The 25,582-nt window shown below is 37.6% G+C and overlaps 1 protein-coding gene across 3 annotated transcripts in view; it reads right to left on the bottom strand.

The window, feature by feature from the left end:
- ENTPD5 (ectonucleoside triphosphate diphosphohydrolase 5 (inactive)) overlaps positions 1-25,582 on the bottom strand; it is an 86,816-nt gene that overhangs the window by 51,651 nt on the left and 9,583 nt on the right. For all 3 annotated transcript variants that reach the window (XR_015060018.1, XM_085888113.1, XM_085888114.1), the window contains exons 2-3: positions 24,895-25,256; positions 22,769-22,848 (exon numbers count right to left, since the gene is read on the bottom strand). Coding sequence is in view for 2 of the 3 variants with exons in the window: in XM_085888113.1 (XP_085744239.1) it covers positions 22,769-22,848; positions 24,895-25,216 (402 nt within the window). In the remaining variant the exon portion in view is untranslated. The remainder of the gene's footprint in view (positions 1-22,768; positions 22,849-24,894; positions 25,257-25,582) is intronic.

The raw sequence follows: 25,582 nt of genomic DNA, 5'->3' as shown, positions 1-25,582 counted from the left end.
GTGGCTTGTGTGGATGTGGCTTGTGTGGATGTGGCTTGTGTGGATGTGGCTTGTGTGGATGTGGCTTGTGTGGATGTGGCTTGTGTGGATGTGTGGCTTGTGTGGGTGGAGCAATTTTTCAAAATTAAATAAACATGTTGTGTGTGGGAACTAATAAACTAATCACTAATTATGTGGATATGATGGATGTGGATGTGGCTGATGTGGGTGGGGTTTGCATGGATGTGGCCTATGTGGGTGGGGCTTGTGTGGATGTGGCTTGTGTGGGCAGAGCCAAAAAGGGGTGGAATTTAAAAAAGGGCAGAGTCAAAAAAAATAAGTAATTCAATTTGTCTTTGTCTTTTGTAATTCCTGTGAATAAAATGAACCTAAAATCTCTTCCCCTTCTAAATCATATACCTTATAAATCCAAGGAATTGTATCTATTAGATCAACGATTTAAAAAAGTTTATTTGTCCATCGCTTTGTATAACCTTTTTCAAAATGAGATTACCACCTGTATATTCTTACAATATCACCAACTTTGAACTTTTAAGCTTTCTGACATTAATCTCTTTTTCATATTCTAATTTTGTAAATGTTTCTGATGGTTTAGTATTCATTGAGGTGTAAATTGTATCATTATACTTATCTACAATGGCCTGAATTAAAGATAACCATTGTTGAGAACCGAGTTGAGTGAATTTTTTTATATAGTCTCTCTTTTAAAGTGCGATTGAATCACTCAATAACAACCACTTTTCCTTCATTAAAGGTGCTGAAAAATGTAATGCTGTAATTTTAAATAAAATTCATAAATGTCTTGTTGTCGAACTCTGTACCCTCATCGGTCCACAATTTTTTCGGTTTTTGCTTACTTATATTAAATATCTGCTGGAAGGCTAACATGAGTGTATTCCCGGTTTTGTTTTTCAAAGGGACGACCCATGCATATCTACTCCTCAAATCAATAACGGTTAAAGCATACTTGTACCCCTTATCATTATTGAGTTCAATTAAATCAGCGGACCAGATATAATCAACTTCCTTGGAATAAACCTTCCTTCTATGAAACTATGTGATTATTGGTTTATGTAATTAATCAGCTAATTGCTCTTCAATCTCAATGACATCATTAGATCCTTTAAGTTTTTTGAATTTCCAAGCACAACTTTCAATTTAGCACTGATCATATTTTTCACGATGAACCTATCAACTTTTTCTCTCAAGGTTGGATTTTGTATCAGAGACAAATAATACAACATTTCTCTATTGGCTTCATGGTTTTCTTCCAGCGTTGTGCTATTTCCATAAATCAATTTCGTGCCTCATGCACACTTCATCAACCCTTTTGATAGGTTTGCTCCGCGGTTTAGGATTGTCAGCCTCATCTAATCTTTTATTCAAGTTTGTTCCTGGACCACAGAAAGAATACCCTGGTAGATGTAATTCCCCTGGTATTCCAGTTGTTGTAAATTTACTTCCTGATAAAAACTTTTGTATATCTCCCCCTTGTTTGTGTTTGATGAATTCACTATTTTCTGAGCCACACAGCGAACATGTACCTTTTTGTATAACCTTATTATTTTTACTTTTAACATTCGAGATATTTTTACTCTTGGTTTTCTTTTTACATTTTAGACAATAACTCATTTATTTATGTGAAAAATTCCGACAGAGTGCGAAAACCTTTTTAGTTTCCAACATGCACATTTGAATCATAATTTTTAAAACATAAAGAATCCTTAGAAATGTCTTCACTCTCTCCTTCATTTATTTAAGAAAAAAAAAGTAACACTTTAATCAAAGTTAATTACACCAACATCATCAATAATATAATCTTTTCCATCTTTCTCTTCTTTATCCCATACTTTCTCATTTAAATCTTCTCCCTGAAACCAATGTTAATAGTCTTGATGCATATAATTCTAATAGACTTGTCAATTCTTTGTTTTCCTCCTCGGTGCGTTGAGATTTATTTATTTTCTGTAATACCTTTGATCTTTTTATAATCTCACTGGTTTCCATATTTATTTATTCTCTCTCTTTCCTCCCTCTCCCTCTCCTCCTCTCTCTTCTCCCTCTCCTCCTTCTCTCTTGTCTCAGTTTCTTCAACTCCTTCCTCATCCCTTACGAACCTTGAATCACTTTCACCCCATAGAATATCATATATATATATATTCATCTGGATTCTGCGATACTCTTGAATCCACAATTATTTTTCTCATAAGAGGAAACCCATAAGATTTGTTGATGATTTCTAAAAGAGTTTTATATTTCATCACCTTTAAAAGTTCATTTTTATTTAATACTTTAATCAAATCTCTATTTGTGGGTTTTATAACATCAGTATAAGGCCAGTTTTTAATTGAAAAATGTCCGTGTCTATGTTCCAATTCATAAGGAATGTAAAATAGAACACCCTTTTCTTGTAGGTATCCTTGAATGCAAAAATTATAATTTTCTTGAAGTCTTCTTGCTGTCATTTATGTATCAGAAATATATGACAGATTAATATGATGACACGTAATACTGTTGCGAATCTGGAAAGCATGAACACTCAACATACAGGTCCTATAGAACAGTTATATAGGTAAGTATGTGTTTTTAGTTAGGGTCCCCGCCCCGTGTCTAATGGGTGAATAAATGTACTTGTGCTGCGAGTTATTTTGATAGGGCTTTCTTTTGGGTTTACATCAACAATAACTACAACAACACGCCTTCACCTCGCTTCCTCACACCGACGCCATTGTCTGCTTGAGTCTCAGCACGTACGGGGGCGGAGTTCAAGGAGGAGCCTCGCGGCGACCCTCAACCAATCAGCGTGTTATGGGTGGGGTGGCCACCGCTCAGCCAATCAGACCCCGCGACGGTGAGAAAGGAGGTCCGCATGACGACACCACGCCCCCGGGACAATCGACGGACTTGCCGCTCGTTTTGGCCAACAACGGGGCGATGAGCGATTCTGCACGCCAAAACCATCCAGTGAGGGAGAGCGGGGAGGGCGGAGGTGTCCCCCCCCCCCACACTGGGACGGGGTGAATAAGTGTGCGGGGCGATCAAACGAAAACGAAAGAGCTCTAGAGGTCCTTCTTCGACCAGAACTGCAAGGGTTGCGCGCCGTGTCTCTGTCGGTGAACCAGGATAGAGAAACGGGTGACACGAGTGGAGATCGTGTTTGCCTGACACGAGTGGTTGTCGCGTTTGCCTCACACACAAAAGGTCCGAGTCCCGCCACCCCGAAGACCACACGAGGTGGACAGGTCCGAGGCAGGCTCTGGTCTTCAGCTCGCCTTTCTCTCCGAGCTGGAGGCCTCAATAAAGGCTGTGGCCACCGGTTCTTGGGTGTACGTGTGTGTGTGTGTGTGTGTGTGTGTGTGTGTGTGTGTGTGTGTGTGTGTGTGTGTGTGTGTGGCGCCAGTCTATTAAGTAAAACTGCATAAGTGCTTGTACATAAATTGCTATTCCTTCTATATTCGGTTAACTCTGCCTTCTTGCATGCTACCCTGCCCCATTATAAATAAATACATTTGTTAAATGTATCAGTTCATTGCTGTGTTTCTTCCATTGGCTTAGTGTGACGCATGTTAGTGAATCATAAAGGCTGTTGCCATTGTAATTGTACGATTGGACCGACGGAACTTCGGCAACCATCCGCTCGGGTTGCGCACGGGTCGGGAACACTAACGGCTCGACTCGTACGAGGGCCGTCGAGGGTGAATTTCCCCAGTAGTTTGGACGACGTGGGTATTTAGGTAAATTGAAATTTGCAATCCACCCTACCCCACGTGGTCGACTTATTGGCAATCTTCGGTCCGATAAGGGACCCGTCGGCTCCGGAGTTTTCCGGGGTGACGACCTATAAATTCCAGGTGTTTGGTGGAGTCGACCCTACAGCCCCACCTCGCGGTCGTGCTCGCCGCCGATACCAGGCCCGCAACAATACCACCCCATCTTCCTGTTGTTAAATAAGTTTGTATTCCTCGACTTTGTACAATTATCTAATTTCTTTCCTTCTTTGTCATATAAACTATTGCTTCACCATCATATAATTTCCTATTCCCGAAATCGTGTATTTGTTGCTTGCCAATTGTGCTTCCACATATCTCCTCATTCTTACCAAGAGGATAATATTCTTCTTTATGAGACATAAAAATCGTGTAGGTCTTCGAGGTTGAATGAAAAAGACCAATTATATCCGAAATCACATATATATTATACCTCCATTTCTCTATTCTCATATTAACTATTCTTCCTTCTTTATAAAATTCAATACTAAGCAGATAATTGAATTTAATAAGAAAAGGTGTATGTTTGTTGAACCAGGTGTTGTGGTTGTAAATTCTACTCCTTTAACAAAACGTGCCGTTTTATTTAAGGATATATATTGTGATAAATCACTTAATCTCACCAAGTCATTCGCGTCAGTCGGGCTTGGATAATTTAATAATTTTTAAGCATTTTCCATATTCATATTTTTTGCTATACAGTCGTCCCCCGTTTATTGCGGGAGTTACGTTCCAGCCCCCCCCCCCGGGATAAGTGAAAATCCGCGATGAATGGATGCCTCCCCAAAAAAAAAATCGACTCGTCTGGTCTGGTCGGCTTGGCAGTGATCGAGTTCGAGGTGCCGGAGATAGACTCGTCTGGTCTGGTCAGTTTGGCAGTGCTCGTCCAACCATTGCAAACCTTTTTCCCTCCCGAAGCATATCTAGCACCTTAACCTTCTCTTGGAGCGTCAGGACCTTCCTCTGGTGCTTCGGTTCCTTGCCAGAAGCCTTAGAAGGTGCAGGGTGTTTGGGTGGCATCGTAGGGCTTGGAGAAAAAACGTAGAAAATATTCGAAGTTCACAAGCGAAACTTTGTCTCGTGCGTTGTGTGACTGGTCGAGCGCCACGCATTATAATTTATTGCTTAAATAATTTCTATTTTATACATTATTACCGCGATATACCGGGGGAATCCGCAGAAAAAATTAGTTAGGTTCCAAGGGAAAACCCGCGATGAACCGGGGGCGCAATAGGTGAACCACGATTTTGCGAAGAACGACTACTATATTTCTTTCGTTCAGCCTGTGCCTTTGTGTAATAAATTTGATAAATCACTATCCAGTTCTTGGGATACACCAAAGATAGAACCATCTTTACCAACATGTCATTTATATTAGATTAAAAATAATGTCATTAAAAATTTTATTTTTGTTGAGTTGAAATAACACATAGAGACATAATTGACCACATTACTTGGAATTTAATTCTTGGACTTGAAATGTTTGATAAACACCATTCTGTAAGAATTTTATTACTTCAACAGGTGGAGGAAGACCAAAACGATCAAAATAATATTTGTCTTGACTATTGAAAATACAAACCCAATGAGAACTGATCTCTCGGACTCTCTGGAAAATCCTCTATTTCTCTTTGCCGATGACTCAACCCTCTGCCGTACCATCTGTCATCCCTCAGACCGGCAAGCAGCAGCTTCTTCGCTCACTGCAGATCTGGATAAAATCACAAACTGGTCCAACACGTGGAACATGTCTTTCAATCCAGACAAATCTCACACTCTCACTATGTCTCTTCGAAAGGACCGTTTACAAAACCCCCCCATCCACTTTCTCAACAATCCTCTGGAAGAAGTCTTTTCTTTCAAGCTTCTGGGTCTCACGATCTGCCATGACCTTTCCTGGGAAAGTCACATTTCCAACCTTGCCTCAAAAGCCAGTCGCCGACTGGGAATCCTCCGTCGTGCAAAGTCCTTCCTCGGCCCTCTTGAGCTCCTGACCACTTACAAAGCTTTTGTCCGTAGCCTGATGGAGTACTGCTCTCCCCTCTGGGCTGGTGCTCCTGCCTCCCACCTTTCTCGACTTCACGCTGTCGAAACCAGGGCTTTTAAGATCATTGGCATCTCCCGCAATGAAGCTGAGTCTTTGGGCCTCTCACTCAATCACCGCAGGTTGGTCGGTGGTCTTTCTGTCTTCTACCGACTCCTCTCCAGCCTTGCCCCCCTGCTCTCTCTGCGATTTGTCCCAACCACATTTCCACAGGGCGCTCAAGGTCCGCCAACAACCCCCTTCTGGTAAAACTACCAAAATCACGAATCACTGCTCATCTTCACTCTTTCATTCCTCTTTTTCCCGCCTTTGGAATAAACTTCCTCACTCTATTCTTTCCCATTCTTCCCTTCAGGCTTTCAAAACAGCTGTTCACCACCACCTCTTATCTTCCCCCATCCAAATCCTCGATCTTTTCTACCCCCGATAATCCACCCAAGCCCACTTCCTTCAATTCTCCTGCTTTCCTTCCTGAAAGTCCCTTTAATGTCCATCTTCCCCTCGCCATGTTCCCCGTCCCATCCCCATCCCTCTCCCTTCCACAGTTCACCTGTGTCTGTTCCCCAATGTTTTGTCCCTTCCACTCCCGCCCCTCTTGTCTCATGCCTCCTTGCTGTGAGTTGTGTGTTAGCTCTCATACGAGCCTCGACCAAGGTATACAAAAAAAAAAAAAAAAAAAAAAAAAAAATAAAAAACTGTTCCCATTATTATCTTATAAGTTCATAATAATATTCTTTGTATGTTTAGACACGTTTGTTAATTCATCTCTCATACAAATAACCACATTATGAATTTTTAATTTCTTACAATATTTGATAAGTTCTAAATTTGATGTTGTACTCTTTCCATATTCTTTAAACTACTCATTAATGCTCATTTATTTATTAGAAACATATTATCCATTACCCCTTTTAGTTAATTTTACACCTGCTTGTGCGATAGAAGAAAACATCTCCAACTAACAATCTCGCTTTATCAGGCAGACTTTCAAGTTTTTCAGCAAAATCTACAATTACACCACTTCCACTAATTTGTTTCTCCAACTCTTTGTTATGTCTTTCCAATTATTTTTGAGCCCGGAGTTGAGCCTTCCTTTCGTTGGCAGTTTTCACTGCTGCTGAAATACCACCCGTCAATGCTCCAGCCGCACTTAAACCAGCAAATAAAGGAATTAGAAATGGGAGAAATCCTCCACTCGTCTCTCTTATTGAATATTTCTTCAACATTGGTTTTGACATTTTAATTTTAAGTGAGCCAGTATCGTTCAAGATTTTCACCTGTTCTCTTGTGAGCAAAACATCAATTCTTACTGCTCCTTTTCTCTGAATTGTATTAACGTTAATCATACAAGGCTTATGATTTTGAAAACAAGATGATAGTTTATGAAGATTGATTTGATTAACATATAGCCTAGTTGGCACTTTCCTACTCATTTATTTATCAAAAAATTATGTGAGACTAATTATAACACCATTATCTGTATTAATCTGCAATTCTGTTTCTTCCAAAAGCAAACAATATGTATCAACTTCTTCACTCTCTCCTCTTTCAATGTATAGGGAAGTATCCACTCGATTAGACTTTATAATTTCCTTTTGAGCACTCAGGTCAATTGCATAGATTGTGTACAGACTTTTAAATGCTGTCATATCCAAAATGGGTTCTTTATTTCCATTGCTTTCACATACCTTTTGGGAAGACTTGTGTGCTTCAGCAAAATAATTTTTTCCCAATTAATTTCCAATCTATCTCGATAAAATGTTCCATCTGGAGAAACGCGAAGTTGTTTCACCTTAGCATTATCACTCAATGCATTATTCTTATCTGTAGCAGAATCACCATCTGTTTTTTTAAAAAATGATCCACAGATATCGTGGCTTTCCTTCCAGAACACCTAAATTCCATGTGTAAGTGGTTTGGTTTAGTTTAACGTGTTGACATCTTCTTTTAAGATATGATACATTGAGTGGTTTCTTTGAGTTAAGTCTTCTATTCAACATCTCTTCTGTTTTAAGATTAGGAGTATAATTAAATAAGGTATTATAAGTTTCCATGGACAATAAAGACAAGTCATATTCTTTTGTTGCATCAAGTTGTAGTGGGCATGGGAATGAAGATGTGTGGTCGCTTGTTGTGAATTTAAAACTTTGGATTGTGCTTCTCATCTTATTTAATATGGGATAAAATGTCTTTGTATTGACATTTATTAATCATTTTCATGTTCATCAACTGGTCGAAAATGGTTGATGCTTCATTAAAACAATTGTTATTTCCAGCCTTCTTACTACCTAACAGCAATAACAGTCTATCAACTAATTGTGATGGGTCATTTGGAAGAAAACTAACACCTGAACCAAGCCTACTTAAAGCCTGAATAATGTGTTTCTCCTTCTCATTCTTCCTACTTTTACCAGATGGACTAACCCTAAAATTAAGAGAGGCCAACAAATCAATATATACTCCATCATCCTTATTTTTCATATCCAATGGTATATCAAAATACTTTGATTCATCACGCACACTTGAACCTTGTTTTCCATCTTTTCTAAGAAGAAACATTAATCTCAGAGTTAGTTAAAAGTCCTGTCACACCTTGACGATTTAGCCAGCGTATGGCAATGTATCAAAATGTATCGAAAAATGTTGGCGTACGCTGAACTATTGTTGTTTTTTTTTTCAGTTTTGGGCGTATAATAACGTGTTGGACGTATGCATAAGGTATTAGTAACGTACACAGAACGTTTCGATAACTTTTAGAAAATTATAACGAACGAATGCTTAGCATGTTGTCGGCGTTCACAACCTATGTCCAACGATAGTCTAACTTATGCATAGCGCGGCAGCATATCGCCGACGATCACGTGGCGTAGCCTATTAAAAGGCTGCCGCTCGACGATTCAAATCATAACCACACTAGACATCGAAGTGTCAACATCACCGTCATGCCAAAGAAAACTTCGAAGAATGCTGCAAAGAAGTCTCCTGGTCATGGCTGTGGACGCGGACGCAAGTAGGATCCATCATCACCCACACCCTCCCCATCATGCTCACCTACAACTACTGACATGGACCTACTACTACTACTACTACTGACACGCTCACCTACTACTACTACTACTACTACTACTGATACTACTGACATGGACATCTACTCAACATGGAGTCTGGAACACTGATGGGTTCCTCCTGTGAAGCCCATTTTATATACCAATTCCCCTTAAACGCTGCCAATACGCCATTATACGGTAGCTGTAAGTTAGAAACACGTTCAGTAAGTTCTGTGGTCGTCCGGAAGACGTCAAATATGTCTACATACGTCAATATGCGTTGGAGATACGTTCAAAGCACGTTAATCATAGGTTAGAAATAAGTTTCGGGTATGCTAGACATTACCTCGACGTATTTCGACTTCTGAGTAACTTACAAGTAACGTGTGTCGACGTGTGTAAACAATCGCATAGCGTGCCTACAACTTATCGCCAGCGTATGCGGAATGTGTGAGTCATACGCTGGCATACGTCGAAAAATTTTGAACATGCTTAAAATTTGTCGACGAGTTCGCCAGCGTGCTTCAGCGTGCTCTTAACGTATACAAAACTTACCCATAACGTATTCGACGTGTGCCAGCGTATTCGCCAAATTTTCATACGTCGGCATATGCTGGCTAAAACATCAAGGTGTGACAGGGCCTTTAACAGGGGGTTGAGCAGAACTCAAGAACGTTAATTCATCATTAAATATCAATCCCTTTTCTTGAACAAGATTAAATATTTCTGGTTGTTCTGTTGGAATGAGTCCTGCTTTGGTTTTTGAATCTTTAGATTTGCATTCCAGTCTGTTCCAATTACTGCATTTACCTTGAAGTAGTCTTCTTTTTTAGTGGAATTTGAGATGACAATGGTATAATCCAAATCATAGATACTATCAATTGCTTCTTCCTTTTTCCAGAAGCAGATTTGAATCCGCTGAATATTCATTGTTTTGAAGAGCCTTCACAATATAATCAGGGGGTTGATTAATCTCATTCAGTTGTTGAAATAATCCTTCATGATCATATTCCAATTCTCCTACATGCTCTAATTCTTCCTCCGTCATTTGACTGAAATCTTTTAACATTTGAAGTTTTTTCGGAATATATTCTATTGTGGGAACTGTGGAAGCATCTATAATTTTTTTCTTGGGAAGTTTTAAAAAGCGGTTTAAAAAATTTCTCGTTTTCTTTCAAATGCTTCTTCCCCCGTTAGTTTCTGTCTGTGTTTCTTCTTTATGTCTTCCTGTTGTTTTACAACTTTTGAAACCAACTCCTGATGCTCCTTAAATCTTCTTGCTCTTTCTTTCGCATCCATTTATTTATTGGAAAATATTATTCACTGAATGATAAAGGTCAACAGGGAAATTTTCCTTTTCTTCATCATTAAAGTAGATGTGTTCAAATAAATCCTTTTCTTTAAATATTTTATCAAATTCTTTTTTAACATTAATACGAGTTGCAATTTCTTCTTCACCAATACTTGTACCTCTGCTTTTCATATGTTTGCATTGAGTTTCTTCATCAACATCAAAACCGAATGATAAAATCTTTACCCCATTACCACTCAGATGTTTAATAATTTGTCTCATTCCTTCTGGATTAGTTTCTAATATCCCAAGACCACCAGATTTTAGTTTATTTAACTCGCTCTTACAATGTGAATATTTTGTTGTACCAAGAGAAACCTCCTCAAATATTTGGCCTTCATTCCTCAATCGCATATGTTCCTCAACTGAAATATAGTAATAATCTTCACCTTCTACTTTTCCAGGTCTTATTGCTCTCGTTGTTGTTGATCCAATACCAACTTCATGGTGCTTTTTAAGCAAATTTAAAATATTCTCATTTGTATGACACAAGAACCTTGATTTATGAAAGTTTTTTTCCAGAAGCAGATTTACCCACAAGATTTATAATAATAGTTGTCATTAACCTCCACCATCGAAGATGGACGGAGGTTACGGTTTTCACCCCTATCTGTTTGTTTGTTTGTTTGTGAACAGTATTACGGAAAAACTCCTAGACGGATTTCGACGAAACTTGGTGGGGGGATTCGGTATGGTCCAAGGATCATGCGATTAGATTTTGGACCTGGTCCAAATCCAATATGGCCGCTATGGCGGCCATTTTGAAAAAATATTTGAATCTTTGTTTTTGCATTTCTGCATGTTTTAAGTGATTTCCAACCACCCCCCCCCCCAAAAAAAAAATTTGCAACTTTTTTTCAAAAAAATTTCGATTTTATTTGAATAATATTTGATTTTTTTTTTTTACATTTCTACATGTTTTAAGTGATTTCCAACCCCCCCCTCAAAAAAATTGTTAGAGAAAAAAAACCCCAGAAATTTTGCAACTTTTTTTTCCAAAAAATTTCGATTTTATTTTTTTGCAATTTCTACATGCGCGTCGATCTAGTTTAGTTTATTCAATCGTGGTTCAGAAGAGTCTGATCCGTTTTGACCTACAATGAATAGGATATCAGGTTCACTTAAGTGACCCAGTAGTATTGGCGGCGGAGGTTTTGCACTCTACCGAGTGCTCCCCCTCCAGTTTATATATGTAATTGTTTATAAAATAAAAAATATACATCTTAAAATCTCATCTCGTTTCACAACAATATATTTATATTTTTCAGTCGTGTGCTTCAAATAATCCCCAAATTCCATTTTACTTCATAACGTAGAACAATTGTCTCCAAAAAATGTTGATATCTATTGAATTTAACTTGAATAAAATAAAAGTATTAGCATTGTTTCTTATTGAGTGACGAGGCAGTTTAAAGTATGATTGACTAAGATAAATACAATTACAAGAAGAGTGTCTCCCTCTTGTGTCGTAGCTATCCATTGCCGTTTGGTTTCTCTCATTAACACAATGAATAAAGATAACGAGGTTCTTTTTTGATGTATCCAAATCTTGGGGACAAGGTATATCATCCGCATTATCAGTAAGAATACAAGTTATTGGTTTTGATTTCTTTTTATATCTCTGCGCATCATAAAAGAGTTGTATTATATCTTCAATGCTGTAATCATTTAGTTTGTTTTGAAGTTTAAATAAACCAATTATATCTTCTTTTTGAAGACCAGCATTAAAACCTTGTGTGAGTAGTTCATACTCAGGTTGAAAACTTGACTTTGTGAAAATTATTAAATTATCATAATCTAAAAAGTTGGGAGTAAGGAGCATCTTTAAAAGTAAGCAGGCTTTTCCACATCCGCTTGAACCAACTATGAGACATCTTAATGAATTTGGAAGATTTTTATGGTTGTTAAATGTTATCTTATTTTCCCAAATGGGTAAAAAAAATCATTCATTTGTATATTTGGAAAACAGGTTATTTAATTTTTTATTGGCTTTTTTGGAAACTCTATGGTTTATCTGAAGTTCAGGTTTAATTTCAAGATAATCCATTATTATATTTATACAATATCTTGTGTTGATATTTCCCTGAAAATGACAATCGTTTATAATATAAATCATCAATCCACGAAACATGGTCGTCTTTTGTTCAGTCTCTTCTCTTTTAAGAAAAGGTGTATTATCACCCTCATACTTTACATTCATTTCTCGAATTAATCTTGTAAAGCAATTCATTTTAGCTCGCCTGTTCGAAGAACAGAGAGCTATAGCGATACCCCCAGCGTGAGCGTCAGCATGAGCATGTTAAAGTTTTTGATGAAAGTTATTTTTTTTCTTTCTAATGTTTTTATCTACCACACTAATTTTTATACGCCCGATATATATATATATATATATATATATATATATATATATATATATATATATATATATATATATATATATATATATATATATATATATATGCGTATTATGTGATACCGGTCGTCCATCCGTCAGTCTGTCTGTCTGTCTGTTCCTGTCCGCACTCCCAAAGTTTTCAACTTTCACGTTTCATATCTGGTAGATAGGTACAGACTGTGGAGACGGTGTGTCGCGACATACGTTCGTCATCTGAAGTGGTCGCCATGACAACCAGGATGCTGTTTTCCATGTAGTAGCACAATTCTGTATATACCTTCTTGTTCGGGCGTATATTATGCTCACAATATACAAATACATATATTGCTTTAAAATTATTTGGATCAGACTTCACTACAATGCTTTATAAAAAAATATTAATTATTAGACGAGTCTTTTAAAAACGATAAATGTATAAACAGGCGAGCATTGGGTGGCTTTGACACAAACTCTGGTTGGTGTAAATCTCAAAGAATTATCTTCCTTTTTATATATTTTTTTATCATTAATAAGAAGATAATCACAGAACATACATTGTTTTGGCTTTTGACTCTGTTTAATCCCCGTCTTTCACACGCAGGACAATTCTCAAATTTGTCATGTGGAGAATTAGGAAATTCAAGAGGCTCAAAAGCTAGTAAACTATTCATATTTATAAAGTAAAACGTTACTTCAAATAAAATTCATCTTTAGTGTCATCTTCAGTACTTTCATTGGTGCTTTCACAATCATCTATAAAACTACTTTCATAACTATCGTTTGAACACAAACTCTCGGTATCATAACTGTCTTCTGTTCCAACAGAGATACTATCATCACTCTCATAATCTTCAAACTCTTCAGCTGAATAATGACTCATATTTAATTCGTAGAAAAAACATGACCATCGATATATCTATATACTTTTTTCATGAACAGATTCAACTACTACATTTTTTTTATATTAAAAGGTAATTTTAAAATGATCCTTAACGACTCTTGAACAAAATGTCATTTCACTTGATATATTAACATCCTTTATTTTATCAGGATTTACATCTTTTGGGTTGTTGAAAAAAATACAAATTTCTTCTTGCATATTAAAGATGGTCTTATCTTTTCTTTCTAAAGCTTAATCCATGAGGTTTTTCTTTTTTGATACTTTTTGTTGTTTCATTGCTTTTTCTAGTTTTGAATATATTGTCAGAAGGAGAGGAGAAACTTTTGTTGGAGCTACTTTAATTGATGTTCTTCCAGATATACTAAAAGCCCTTCTACTGAAGGAAATTGAAGAACTCATATTATTCACCATAATTGTTTTTATCCAATAGTTGTTTTCAGACTTTTTCTTTTCAGACAAATATCTCCACTTGACCAAGAAAGAAAACATTGTGATAGATGTGATAATGATATTCTTAAAAAAAAAAAAAAAAAAAAAAAAAAACACCTTCAATCGCACAAACACAAGAACAATGAAGAAAGGGAAGGTGCCACTAAATTATCAATTGAAAACATTGATGGGGCATTTAAAGGACATATAAAAATAAGATTGTTTCGCTTTCAAGACCCTGGACCATCTTCAATCATGGAAGCTGGTGATGTGGTTGAACAAAGTATTGAAACTATAATTAAAAACACATTAAATGAAATTAAAACTTTTAAGTTTTATATGGGAGTAAAATTGAAATTGGTAAGAGAAGGCGATGAAACTACTCCCGATATGAGGACAAACCCTCACTTGATCTCATCATTTCAAGATTTTGTAAGATGTGATGTTTACGATGAACTTCAGAGACAAGAACAAGATGTTGATAACACTCTAGTAGGTAGTGGATTTACTTTACAAAAATAATCTTTTTAGATATACACATCTTAAAATCAGATCCTCCTCAAGCTTCTTCTTATATTGATTTACCAAAAGAGATAAAACTTAAGAAAGCGGTTGTTAATATTCAAAACAAAAATAATAAATGTTTTCTATGGTCTGTTCTTGCTCACTTACATCCTCCACAATGGAAACCTGAAAGGGTTGAACATTACAAGAAATACGAGAATACATTAAATGTTAAAGATTTAAAGTTTCCAATGTCATTGAGAGATATTCCTAAATTTGAGAAAATGAACAATCTATCTGTTAATGTATATGGATTAATCCGATAAGGGATACAAACAAAGTTCAGATATAAAAAATTTCAAACAACTATAAAATTGATAAAACACACATTCACCTTCTCTACTTTACTTCAAAGGAAAAAAATCACATTTTGCTTTCATCAAAAATTTATCAACATGAACCAAATCACAACTATACAAGAGAAAATGTCAAACATATCCTTGTAAGAGATGTCTCAACTCCTTTCATACAAAAGAACGATTAAATCAACATTCAAAATATTGTAGTAATCATAAATCAACCATAATCAATTTACCAAAAGCAGGTTCAAACATATCATTCAAAGATTTTAACAAATCTATAAAACATCCGTTTGTGATATATGCTGATTTTGAAAGTATCCTTGAAAAGATAGATACTGTTTCTTCAAATCCAAATACATCATACACAAATATATATCAAAAACATACTCCTTGTGGTTTCTGTTACTATATCAAATCATATGTTGGTGATGAATACAAGTTAAAACTTTATAGAGGAGAAGATGCCGCAGAGGAGTTTGTAAGACGATTGGAAAAAGACTGCATAAGACCAAGAGAAATAATGGTTAAAACCTATAAACCAATGTCATTAACAACGGGAGAAAAAAGGAATTTAGAAAGAACAGTATCTGTTATATTTGTGAGGAGAAAATTGAGGGAGAGGTCAAAGTTTGGGATCATTGTCATCTTACTGGAAAATATAGAGGTCCAGCTCATTCCCATTGTAATCTTAATTACAAGCCCCAAACTTTATTCCTGTCTTTCTTCACAACAACACTCACTATGACACACATCTATTTATAAATGAACTCTCAAAGACATCTGGAGATATTTCTGCCTTTCCTAACACAGATCAAAAATACATCTCATCACAAAAACAATTCATACATCCCCCATAACACATATCAGATTTCTTAACACAGACAAGTTTATGGCATGTCCATTATCGAACTTAGCATCAAATATTAAAAACTTACCGAATCTTAAATCACATTTCTCAAATCAAGATGAGATTGATCTCTTATCACAAAAGGGACTATATCCATATGACTACATGGATTCATTTGAGAAGTTTAAAGAAACACAACTTCCTTCAAGGGAAAGTTTCTCGAGCAAGTTGAATTAAACTCATATTTCCGATAGAGATTACACACAAGCTAAAAAGGTTTGGGAGAAGTTTAATATAAAGAATCTTGGAGAATATCATGATTTGTATCTTATAACTGATATATTGTTATTGGCTGATGATTTGAAACATTTAGAACAGTTTGTCATAATAAAAATTCTTATGGATTAGACCCCGTTCACTATTACACCGCCCCCAGTTTGGCTTGGAGCGCGATGTTAAAAATGACAAAACAGAATTTGGAATTAATCAGTGATATAGATATGCTTTTAATGATAGAGAAGGCTAAAAGGAGGAGGAATATCTCAAGTATGTTCCAAGAGATATGCTAAAGCAAATAACAAATTTCTTCCTGATTATAATAAGAATGAGGACAACTCTTACCTGATGTATTATGATGCTAACAATTGGTGTGGGTGGGCTATGTCTCATTCTTTATCTTATGGAAAACTTAAATGGGTTAAAGAAAAAAATTATGAAAAACTTTTACAAGATATTGTTGTCTCCTCTCAAAAAGAATTGGATGAAGCTGAAGTTGGATATTATTTTGAGGTCGATTTAAAATATCTAAAAGAACTTCATAACAAACATAAAGACCTACCTTATGCCCCTGATAACGAAAGTCCAGAAAAAAAAATTTGTAAAGTGATTACCAACAGTCATTTAATATAAAAGTTAAATCTCCAGAAAAACTACTTACTACATTAAATGATAAAGAAAGTTATGTTTTGCATCAAAGGAACTTGAGACAATATTTATATGCTGGGTTGAGAGTGAGGAAAATTCATGGGATTTTGAAATTTAAACAGTCATTGGAAAAGGAGAACAGAAGCAAAAACAGATTTTGAGAAGAACTTTTATAAATTAATGAATAATGCTGTATTTGGAAAGACTATGGAAAATGTTAGGAATCGACAAAACATAAGACTTGCTACATCTTGGAAACAGGCTTCAAAGTTAATTAATAGACCAAGTTTTGAGCGAACGGAGATGTTTTCAAAGAACTTTTGTGCTATTCATTTGAAAAACAGAGTCTTGAAATGGATAAACCTATTTAAATAGGAACATCAATTCTTGACTTGTCAAAGTCGTTAATGTACGACTATTACGATAATAATTTAAAATCAATGTATAAGGATAATGTGTCATTGTTATATATGGATACAGACAGTTTTATATTAAAAATTAAGACAAGTGATGTAAATGAGGATATGATTGATAATATTGATATATATGATACAAGTAATTATAAGTCAGGTGATGTGTTGTTTTCATCAAAGAACAAGTGAAATCCTTCAATACAGTGCGTGGCTAATATTAAAGAGAATGATGGCATAAGAAGAACTTAGCTTTCAGCGTTTGGCACGAAATGCCATTGTGGGCGGAAACGACATCTTTTGTTCGTTCATACATGAGAGGAGAGCGTTTCTTGGTTTTTTTCTGTCAAGCAATAAATTCAATGGTTTTCACATATATAACACATTAGTTTCACAAATTTCCATTGAAATACTCGGGTATTTCTGTCAATTGTCGCCATCTCCGTCTAGGTTACGCACTGCCATCTACCGGACGGCCGTCATTGGCTCACTTGAGGCATGTGGGGGAGGGGGGGACACCGGGGACACTTCAAACTCGGTGCAATTGTATACAGTGCACGCGCTGTAATAAAAAGGTTATTGATAAGCTTAAAGATGAATTGGGTGGGAAGGTCATGAGTGAATTTATAGGATTGAGATCAAGGTCTTATGCTTTTACATATATTGATAATAATAACATTGAAAGGTGTGATAAGCTAAAGGGAACAAAGAAAAATATAATCAAGGAAACAATAAACTTTAAACATTATTACAACTGTTTAACCTTAAAGAAGTAAGAGTATAGAAAAATGAATACAATAATAAGTTATAAACATCAATTATACACAGAAGAGATAAATAAGAAAGCATTAGGAGCTTTTGATGATAAAAGATATATTTTAGAGAATGGAATAAATAGTCTCCATTATGGTTAAAAGTATAAGTGTTAAGATATTGGGTTGGGAATGTTAACAGGCTACCACAGTCTTTTTACTGATTTGTAAATGATAGAACCAAGCAATAACCAAACCAAAGAGTGGAGATGTAATCAGCCTTGGTATTTAAATGGGAAACATAAAGAATGTGAGAAATATCAAATAAGTCTTATTGAAGAAATAACCGGGGTAAAAGTGGATAAAACAAATAAGCGGATAAATTTAATTACAAATAAGTTGGAGGATGTAAAGAAAAAAATTAATATCCTTGAATGGAGTGAAAACTGATGGTTATTAATTGAACAATGGAAAAACAATTTACTACAATCTCAAAATGATATGTGGCTCAGGAGGTGGTCAAATAAGAGCATTGAGAGAAGTTTATCATTTCATTTCTGCTCAACAAAGACACTTATACCAAGAACCAAGTTCCAAAGTAATCTTTGTGAATATACTCGATGGTGATGAATGTTAGAAGAAAATTAAGTTATTCCCTAAAGTAGAACATGGACAAATATTTGTTGGTTCACTCTTTGAGTGGAATGAAAATATAAAAGGGAAGAAGTGCTTTAATCAGTAAGTCTCCATCTTTCATAGTCTCAATTTTTCATTTGCTTGTATGGGAGGGGGAGAAAATCAGTCTCAATTTTACATTTGCTTGTGTGGGAGGGGGAGAAAATCAGTCTCAATTTTACATTTGCTCATGTGAGAGGGAAGGGGATAGGTGGGGAGAAACCCAGTCTCCTATTTAGGGCTTTTGGGGCTTCAGTCAGAAAGTTTTCCCCTTTTCCCTATTCATTTGAATGGGAGTCCCAAAAACCCCATTTATCATCTTCTGATGGTGTTAGATGGGTGATGAGCTACGCTTGGTTTCCACCAGACGTAGCGTTTTGCATTCAGGCCAAAGAGTTCAAGTTACGTCTCAACAGACCATAGAATATTTTGCCTCATGCTCTCAGAGTCTTTCACGTGCCTTTTTGCAAACTCCAGGCATGCTGTCATGTACCTTTATCTCAGGAGTGGCTTCCGGCTGGCCACTCTCCCATAACGCCTAGATTTGTAAAGTGCTGCAAAGACTATTGTCCTGGCAGGTTCTCCCATCTCAGGCAAGAAACTCTGTCAGAGTGGTCATTGGGTTCTTGGTCACCTCCCTGGCGAAAGTTCTTTTTGCCCAGTTGCTCAGTTTGGTCGGACAGCCAGCTCTAGGAAGAGTATGGGTAGTTCCATATTCTTTCCATTTCCTAATGATGGAGGTCATTGTGCTCTTGGGAACCTTCAACACTAGAAAGTGTTTTATCCCCTTCCCCTGATCTATGCCTCATAATTATATCCACAGTTCTACAGACAGTTCCTTGGACTTCATGGTGGAGTTTCTGCTCTGACTTGCACTGTCAACTGTGGGACCTTACATAGAAAGGTGTGTTTCTATCTAAACCATGTCCAATCAATTGAATTAGCCACAGGTGGACTCCAATCAAGTTGTCAAGACATCTCAAGGATGATCAAAGGAAAATGGATGCACCTGAGCTCAATTTGAAGTGTCATAGCAAAGGGGTTGAATACTTATTGATGCAAGACATGTCGGCTTTTCATTTTTAATGAACTTGTAAAAATTCTCAAAACATGTTTTCACTTTGTCAGAATGGGGTATTTGGGGTATATCTGTGACAATTTTTTTTTAAATTAATCAGTTTTAAACACAACAAAATGCGACAAAAGTCAAGGGGTGAGACTACTTTCTGAAGACACCGTGTGTGTTTATATTTCTCCAATAATGAAATATTTGACATCACATTGTTTTACCATGCACTGCACGAAGAGGTTCAATTCAAGTTTGAGGTGCATATCTTCGAGTGGTATTAGATAATGCTGAAAACTGATGGTATTGTTGTGGGAGTGACCTCTCCGGGGTAACTGTATCGTATTGCAATAGTTATTTCCCATATCGCATGTTTTAGCGCAAGAGTAAGATAATTTAATTGTGATATAGAATGTGCATCATTTTGTTTGTAGAAATCCGTTGTTAACCTTCCACACATTTATGTCGAAAACCACTTGTTATTGCTTGCTTTATTGAATTACTAGTACGTGCCCGCAAAAAAAAAGAAAAAAAAATGAATAAATAAATATTCCAACCACGAGCAAGAAACAACAACCACACAGGCAGTTTCTTCGCTCTCGTGTGCCCGTACGTGCGTGGCGCGGAAGTTCGCATATCACAGTTACGATGATTCGCAATTTAGGTTTTAATGGCCAATTATTCAATTAGCGCCAATGTATTTTACCTTTTCGCAATGTCATTGTAAGGAAAAACAAAAAGAGAAGAGAAGAGAGAAAAAAAATTTACTTCCAAGTTCAGAGCATACCAGCACTGATGTTACCGAAATTTATGCACCATCTAATATGAAAACAATAACTTGTGGCATTGTGTTTATCTATAAATGCGCATAAGAAATCGAGAAATGATTAGAATACACGAAGTCATCACTCTCCGGAAGCCCGTACGTTGTAACCTGTAATGGGGAGCACGGCTGAGGTTCCCTTCCCCCATCGGCCACGCCCACGCACCAAAGTGTCTTGTCATTGGTTTGGTAAATAAATGGCCATAACTTGGGAAGCACTTGTCCGATCAATATCAAACATTGAAAAGGCACATCCTCAGGTCCCCAGCAATATATCTGGCAAGTTTCAATTAGATTGGACCAGTGGTTGTCGAGAAACAGCGGTCACACACACACACACACACACACACACACACACACACACACACACACACACACACACACACACACACACACACACACACACACACACACACACACACACACACACACACACACACTGCTGGAATTATAGATGGATAATTGTTATTGCTTACTTCTTGTACATTTCTTCCCTGTGACCATTGCTTGCTGATTCATTAAATACACCTGGTCTTGGGGTGAATTGCGGTCAGTGGTCGCACACTGGTAATTAAAGGAAGCCTGTTGAGGGTTAATTGACTGTGGCAACACAAATCCCGACCATGCCACGTCTCCGGCTTCGCTCAGCTGTGATCAGAGACGAGGCGTGGGGCACCAATTAGTGTAACGCTTGGCTGTTTCGATGGTCCCACGGGTACGGCATCGGAAGTGGAAAGGCCCATAATGTGGCCCAGGAGGGCCGACCCCAGTTGACCATCACAGTCACATTGAGGCGATTCGCCGGACAAACAAGGTAACTGCAACGAAGTGAGTGAGTACAACAATAACCCTAGTTATATAGCTCGGATAGATTCCAATTTCATTAGTGCATTGGCTGACACCAGAGGCCTGAAGCCTAATGACTGCAGCCCGAGGCCTACATGCAGTGTCACCTTCCCAAGGCCCATGTCGCCTATCAGCTCCAACCTTTTGATCTTTGATGGTCCTTTTAACAGTCACCTTGGTTGTTTTACACTGAACGGAAAACTTAAAGGGAGGGTATGGCGATTGTGAATATGTTATTATGACACTTCCGAAGAGGTCTTAGGCTTACCATAGCCGTACCAAAATGGTGGATGTATGATTTGATTTTTGAGGTTACAATTGTGGGTGGAGTCAGGCCAGTAAGCCAAGCCCCACCTTAGAAGGACAGAGCTTCAGACTGGCCATTATATTCTTTTTGCAGAGTACTAGCCCTGCATGCGATCTTGTTCCAAGCATGCAACACGTTCTTCTGACACATACCTTGATTTGGGCGAGTCATCTTAAGAAACATGCTGATATTTTTTTCATTTGCCTCAATCACTCCTGAAAATAAAAACAAGCTCAAATGAGCTAAGATCCTCGTCCTCTTAATGATGACGTCATAAAAACGATTATGACGTCATTGTGATGTATTAGGTTTGCGATAAATTATTTGTGCTAATGCCCGGCTTGATTCCCGCAAACAAACTTCAAACAGCTTGCCTAGTTTCGGAGATAATGGTGGAGGTGATTTCCATTAGCGGCGATATTATGACGTCAATCTTTTTTCTAGGAATAATTTCCAAAATCGGAGATGGTTACTGCCTGCGTGTGGGCTTTCTGCATATACATGGCAAGTTTCACGAAGATCCGATGAAAACTCTGAGTTGTAAAACAAAAAATGACAAAAAAATAGGAATGATGTCATAAAAATTGATATGACGTCATAGTGATGTATCATATGTGCGGCAATTCATCTCTGCTAATGCCCTGTTCGATTCCCGCAAACAGAATTCAAAAAGCTTGCCTCGTTTCGGAGATAATTCTTTAGGCGATTTCCATTAGCAGAGATATTTTGATGTCATGACTTTTTTTCTAGGAGGAATTTTCAAAATCGGAGATCGTTACTGTCTGCGCAGGGTATTTTTACGTACTGTATATATGCCAAGTTTCAGGAAGTTTCGATGAAAACTGTAGGCTGTGAAACAAAGAAAGTCCACAAGAACAATAACATGAGTAAGACTTAGAGATCCTCCACGAGGATCTAATAAAATAAAAAAAAAACGCGGCTTATGTGCATGAAGCAAAAACATGCCTTCTGCTTATAATTCAAAACACCTCACTACATTGGAAAACATGGGGACAGGAATACTGCACTGTAAATGGTGAAGACTTGTAATACCCTCCCCCCTGGAGGTAGTGCTACACGAAACACATTTACATAGAGAATTTACGTCCACTACACCCCACCCCCCCACCCCGCCCAAGACCACCGGCAAAGATAAAAATACCCCTGAACACTCATTGGGGTTATTCTGATTCAATGTAGCAAGTCTGGATGTAATTGGCCCAGAACTGTAGGAGTAGCATGACAAGCACACAAACAAAAAACAAACAAACACCGGTCCATCCATGAATTATAGTAAGGATATACAAGCCCACCAAAGTACACCAATAATGCTGCCTACCTCTGCTGGGTGATCAGCATAGGCAGAAAGGCCCGGCTTCACAAAGCGGAAAACTTCCCATGCTAACTGTGGCAACTCCGCTGCAAATAAAAACAACAAATGTACAGCATGTTAAAATCTGCATATTTCACATGTTGGTGGAGGATCAAAAGTTAAATCAAAATCAAAACAATTCAGGAATATTTCCAATGAAGAAAGTAGTGATCAACCAATTCAGTTAAAAGAAAACAATGCTTGACAAATTGAGACGGATCACATTAACCGATCATTTCATAAAGTTTCCAGATATATTTGTGTATCAATGGCTTATGGCCGACATCGGTACTAATATTGACACAGCAATTTAGGAACCATGCAGGTACGTCTTCAATCCATGATCTTTTACAACTGCTAGCATTCCTGTATGTTGGTGCTGACACACCTGGTTCAATTTCTATTGTTTAGACCTGTTTTGCAAAGGCATTTGACTCGGTGGATCATACTTAGCTATTAACCAACTGAACAGTACACTATGGTAGCAAGACCTTCCTTGATCCAATGGGTGTGCAGCTTTCTATCGAACCGTGTTCAGCAAGTACTGTCTAAGGGACAACTTTGTGCACCTTCAACAGTCACAGGTGGTGTCCCACAAGGAACACGTCTGGGGCCACTCATTCTTTTGAGCATCATGAACAATGCCCTTCAATCATCTGACATCGGAAGATGGAAATGCATGGATGATTTAACGTTGAGTACCTTCCAATCAGTCCTGATGCAATTTGAACAGTGGTACAGGTTCCAAGTTGCAACTTAACCACGCTAAGTGCCAGGTCATGTGGTGTCTTCCACTCGCTGCCAGCTCCTTCCCTCACAGATCCAATTAAATAATGATCAATTACAAGAAAGTCAGCAGGTTAAATTACTGCGTGTTGTCGCCAGCAATGACCTCAAGTGGACTAATCAGGTAAACTTCATTCCCTCAAAGGTTTCAAGGAAGTTGTCCATGCTTCAATTATATTGAAGAGGGTCCATATTCTGATACATCTTACATCAGACCTATGTTGGAGTATTGTTGTCGAGTATGGCATGCCTCCTTGACAGAGCTGCAGAAAGCTGTGATTGAAGTGTTACAAGAAACGAGTTTATCTTGGCGAATGGCTACGAATCCTACCATCATGCCCTGAGTAACTGCCAGCTGAACTCTCGACAGGGACAGTATGAATAACTTTGTAAAAACGTTGCATAATCATTTCCAGCTTTGGTTACCTGAAAAACAATCACTATGCAGACAGCTGCATCAGTGATAGATTCTGTGTAATGAAATGAAAAAATGAATGCTCTTGAAAAAGTGGAATGTCATATATTAATTATCAGACTGCTGAATAATGACATGAATGCCGTTTTAGCTTGGTTCATATGGTGCTTTGTTAAGATCATGTTATCTGATCATGTTCATATGTTCCTTGTAATTTTTTAATTAATATGTTTATATGTTGGTTATGCTATGATTATGATCAGTTTTTTATCTTGGAAATAATTTGCAATTCAGTCTTACAGCTGCGATGTTTTGATAATAAAAACCATTCATTCATTCATTCATTCAAACAGAAACATCTGTCATATGATGAGGGGTCAATTTAGTTCACAGAGAGCTGGAAGGCTTAGCTACACCTCAAAGGTAGGAAAGCACAGCAAAGCCTCACCTCTTGGGTTCCTACAACCAGTCACGAGCATCGGACACTTTTACCTAGAGAGGTGAACACTCCCATCACAGGGTCGTGTCATAACAACCCTCAAAGATGGTAGAAATCTATAATTTAGCCAGGGTACCGCCATACAAATGTCGACTCTTTTCAACTGGTACCAGGGGATACACTAAGCAAATGCTGGCAGTCAAAAGACCTGGAGGAAAACGCCTCTGCTTCAGGGCCATGCATTTATTGATGGAATGCCGTGCTTCATGAAAAGCACCAGGGTGACAGTTCATCGTTGGTTCAGCAACTAAACCCAGACTACACAGCTCAAAAGGTGAATACATCACCTCCAGATTATAGTGTCATAAGCATGAACGAAGTCCAATAAATGATTCAAGGAACATTCCTTTGCAATGCTAAAATAAACACTCGAGGTTTACAAATAACACCTACCTGCATTTGTCTGTGTGAATTTGAAGATGTGGACCCTCGTCCCGGTGCTACCAGCATCAAACATCACAGAATAGTAGTCCCTCATGTGGGCTGCAGCCTGATCATGAGAGATACGATGGCCAATCTTTCTCGCTTCGCCATGACCAGCTGCTCCAGCACCGTCTATCCTTGCACCAGCTATATCCAGAGCATCTTGAGCACCATACCAAAACCGTACATACACTACAAAGGCAAGCAGCACCACAGAAACTAGGAAGACGAAGGATGCAGGACAGGTGCGCATGTGCTTCATGTTCCTACGACGAGGGAATGGTGATATCATCACGTATATTTTGGCTCCTCGTTCACGTTACGTGCTGCACCTGCAAAATATGAAACAAGCAGTCATAGACTGGTACTTACGAAATCGTCAACTTGACCTCTGACCTTGTCTAATAAAAGCTGTCTCTAGAGAAGGTAGCGACGCAAACCAGAAGTTTCTATGATGATTCTGTACCAAACCATCAAAAATCGAATGTTTGACCTCACTGTGACCTTGACCTTTGACCGAATTTGACCAAAATTTAATCAGCGCTAGCCACCACCCTCCTGAATCACGTGGTGTAATTTGACATTGGTAGCTTCTTCCGTTCTCGAGTTATCGTGCCTACAAACAAACACACAAACAAACAAACAAACAAACAAACAA

Source organism: Eptatretus burgeri, chromosome 7 (genome assembly GCF_056783735.1).
Source record: "Eptatretus burgeri isolate ZD-2024b chromosome 7, Ebu_testis_v1, whole genome shotgun sequence".
Taxonomy (NCBI): Eukaryota; Metazoa; Chordata; class Myxini; order Myxiniformes; family Myxinidae; genus Eptatretus; species Eptatretus burgeri.
The sequence above is the reverse complement of the archived record's forward strand: the minus strand, read 5'-3'. Positions and strand labels throughout refer to the sequence as shown.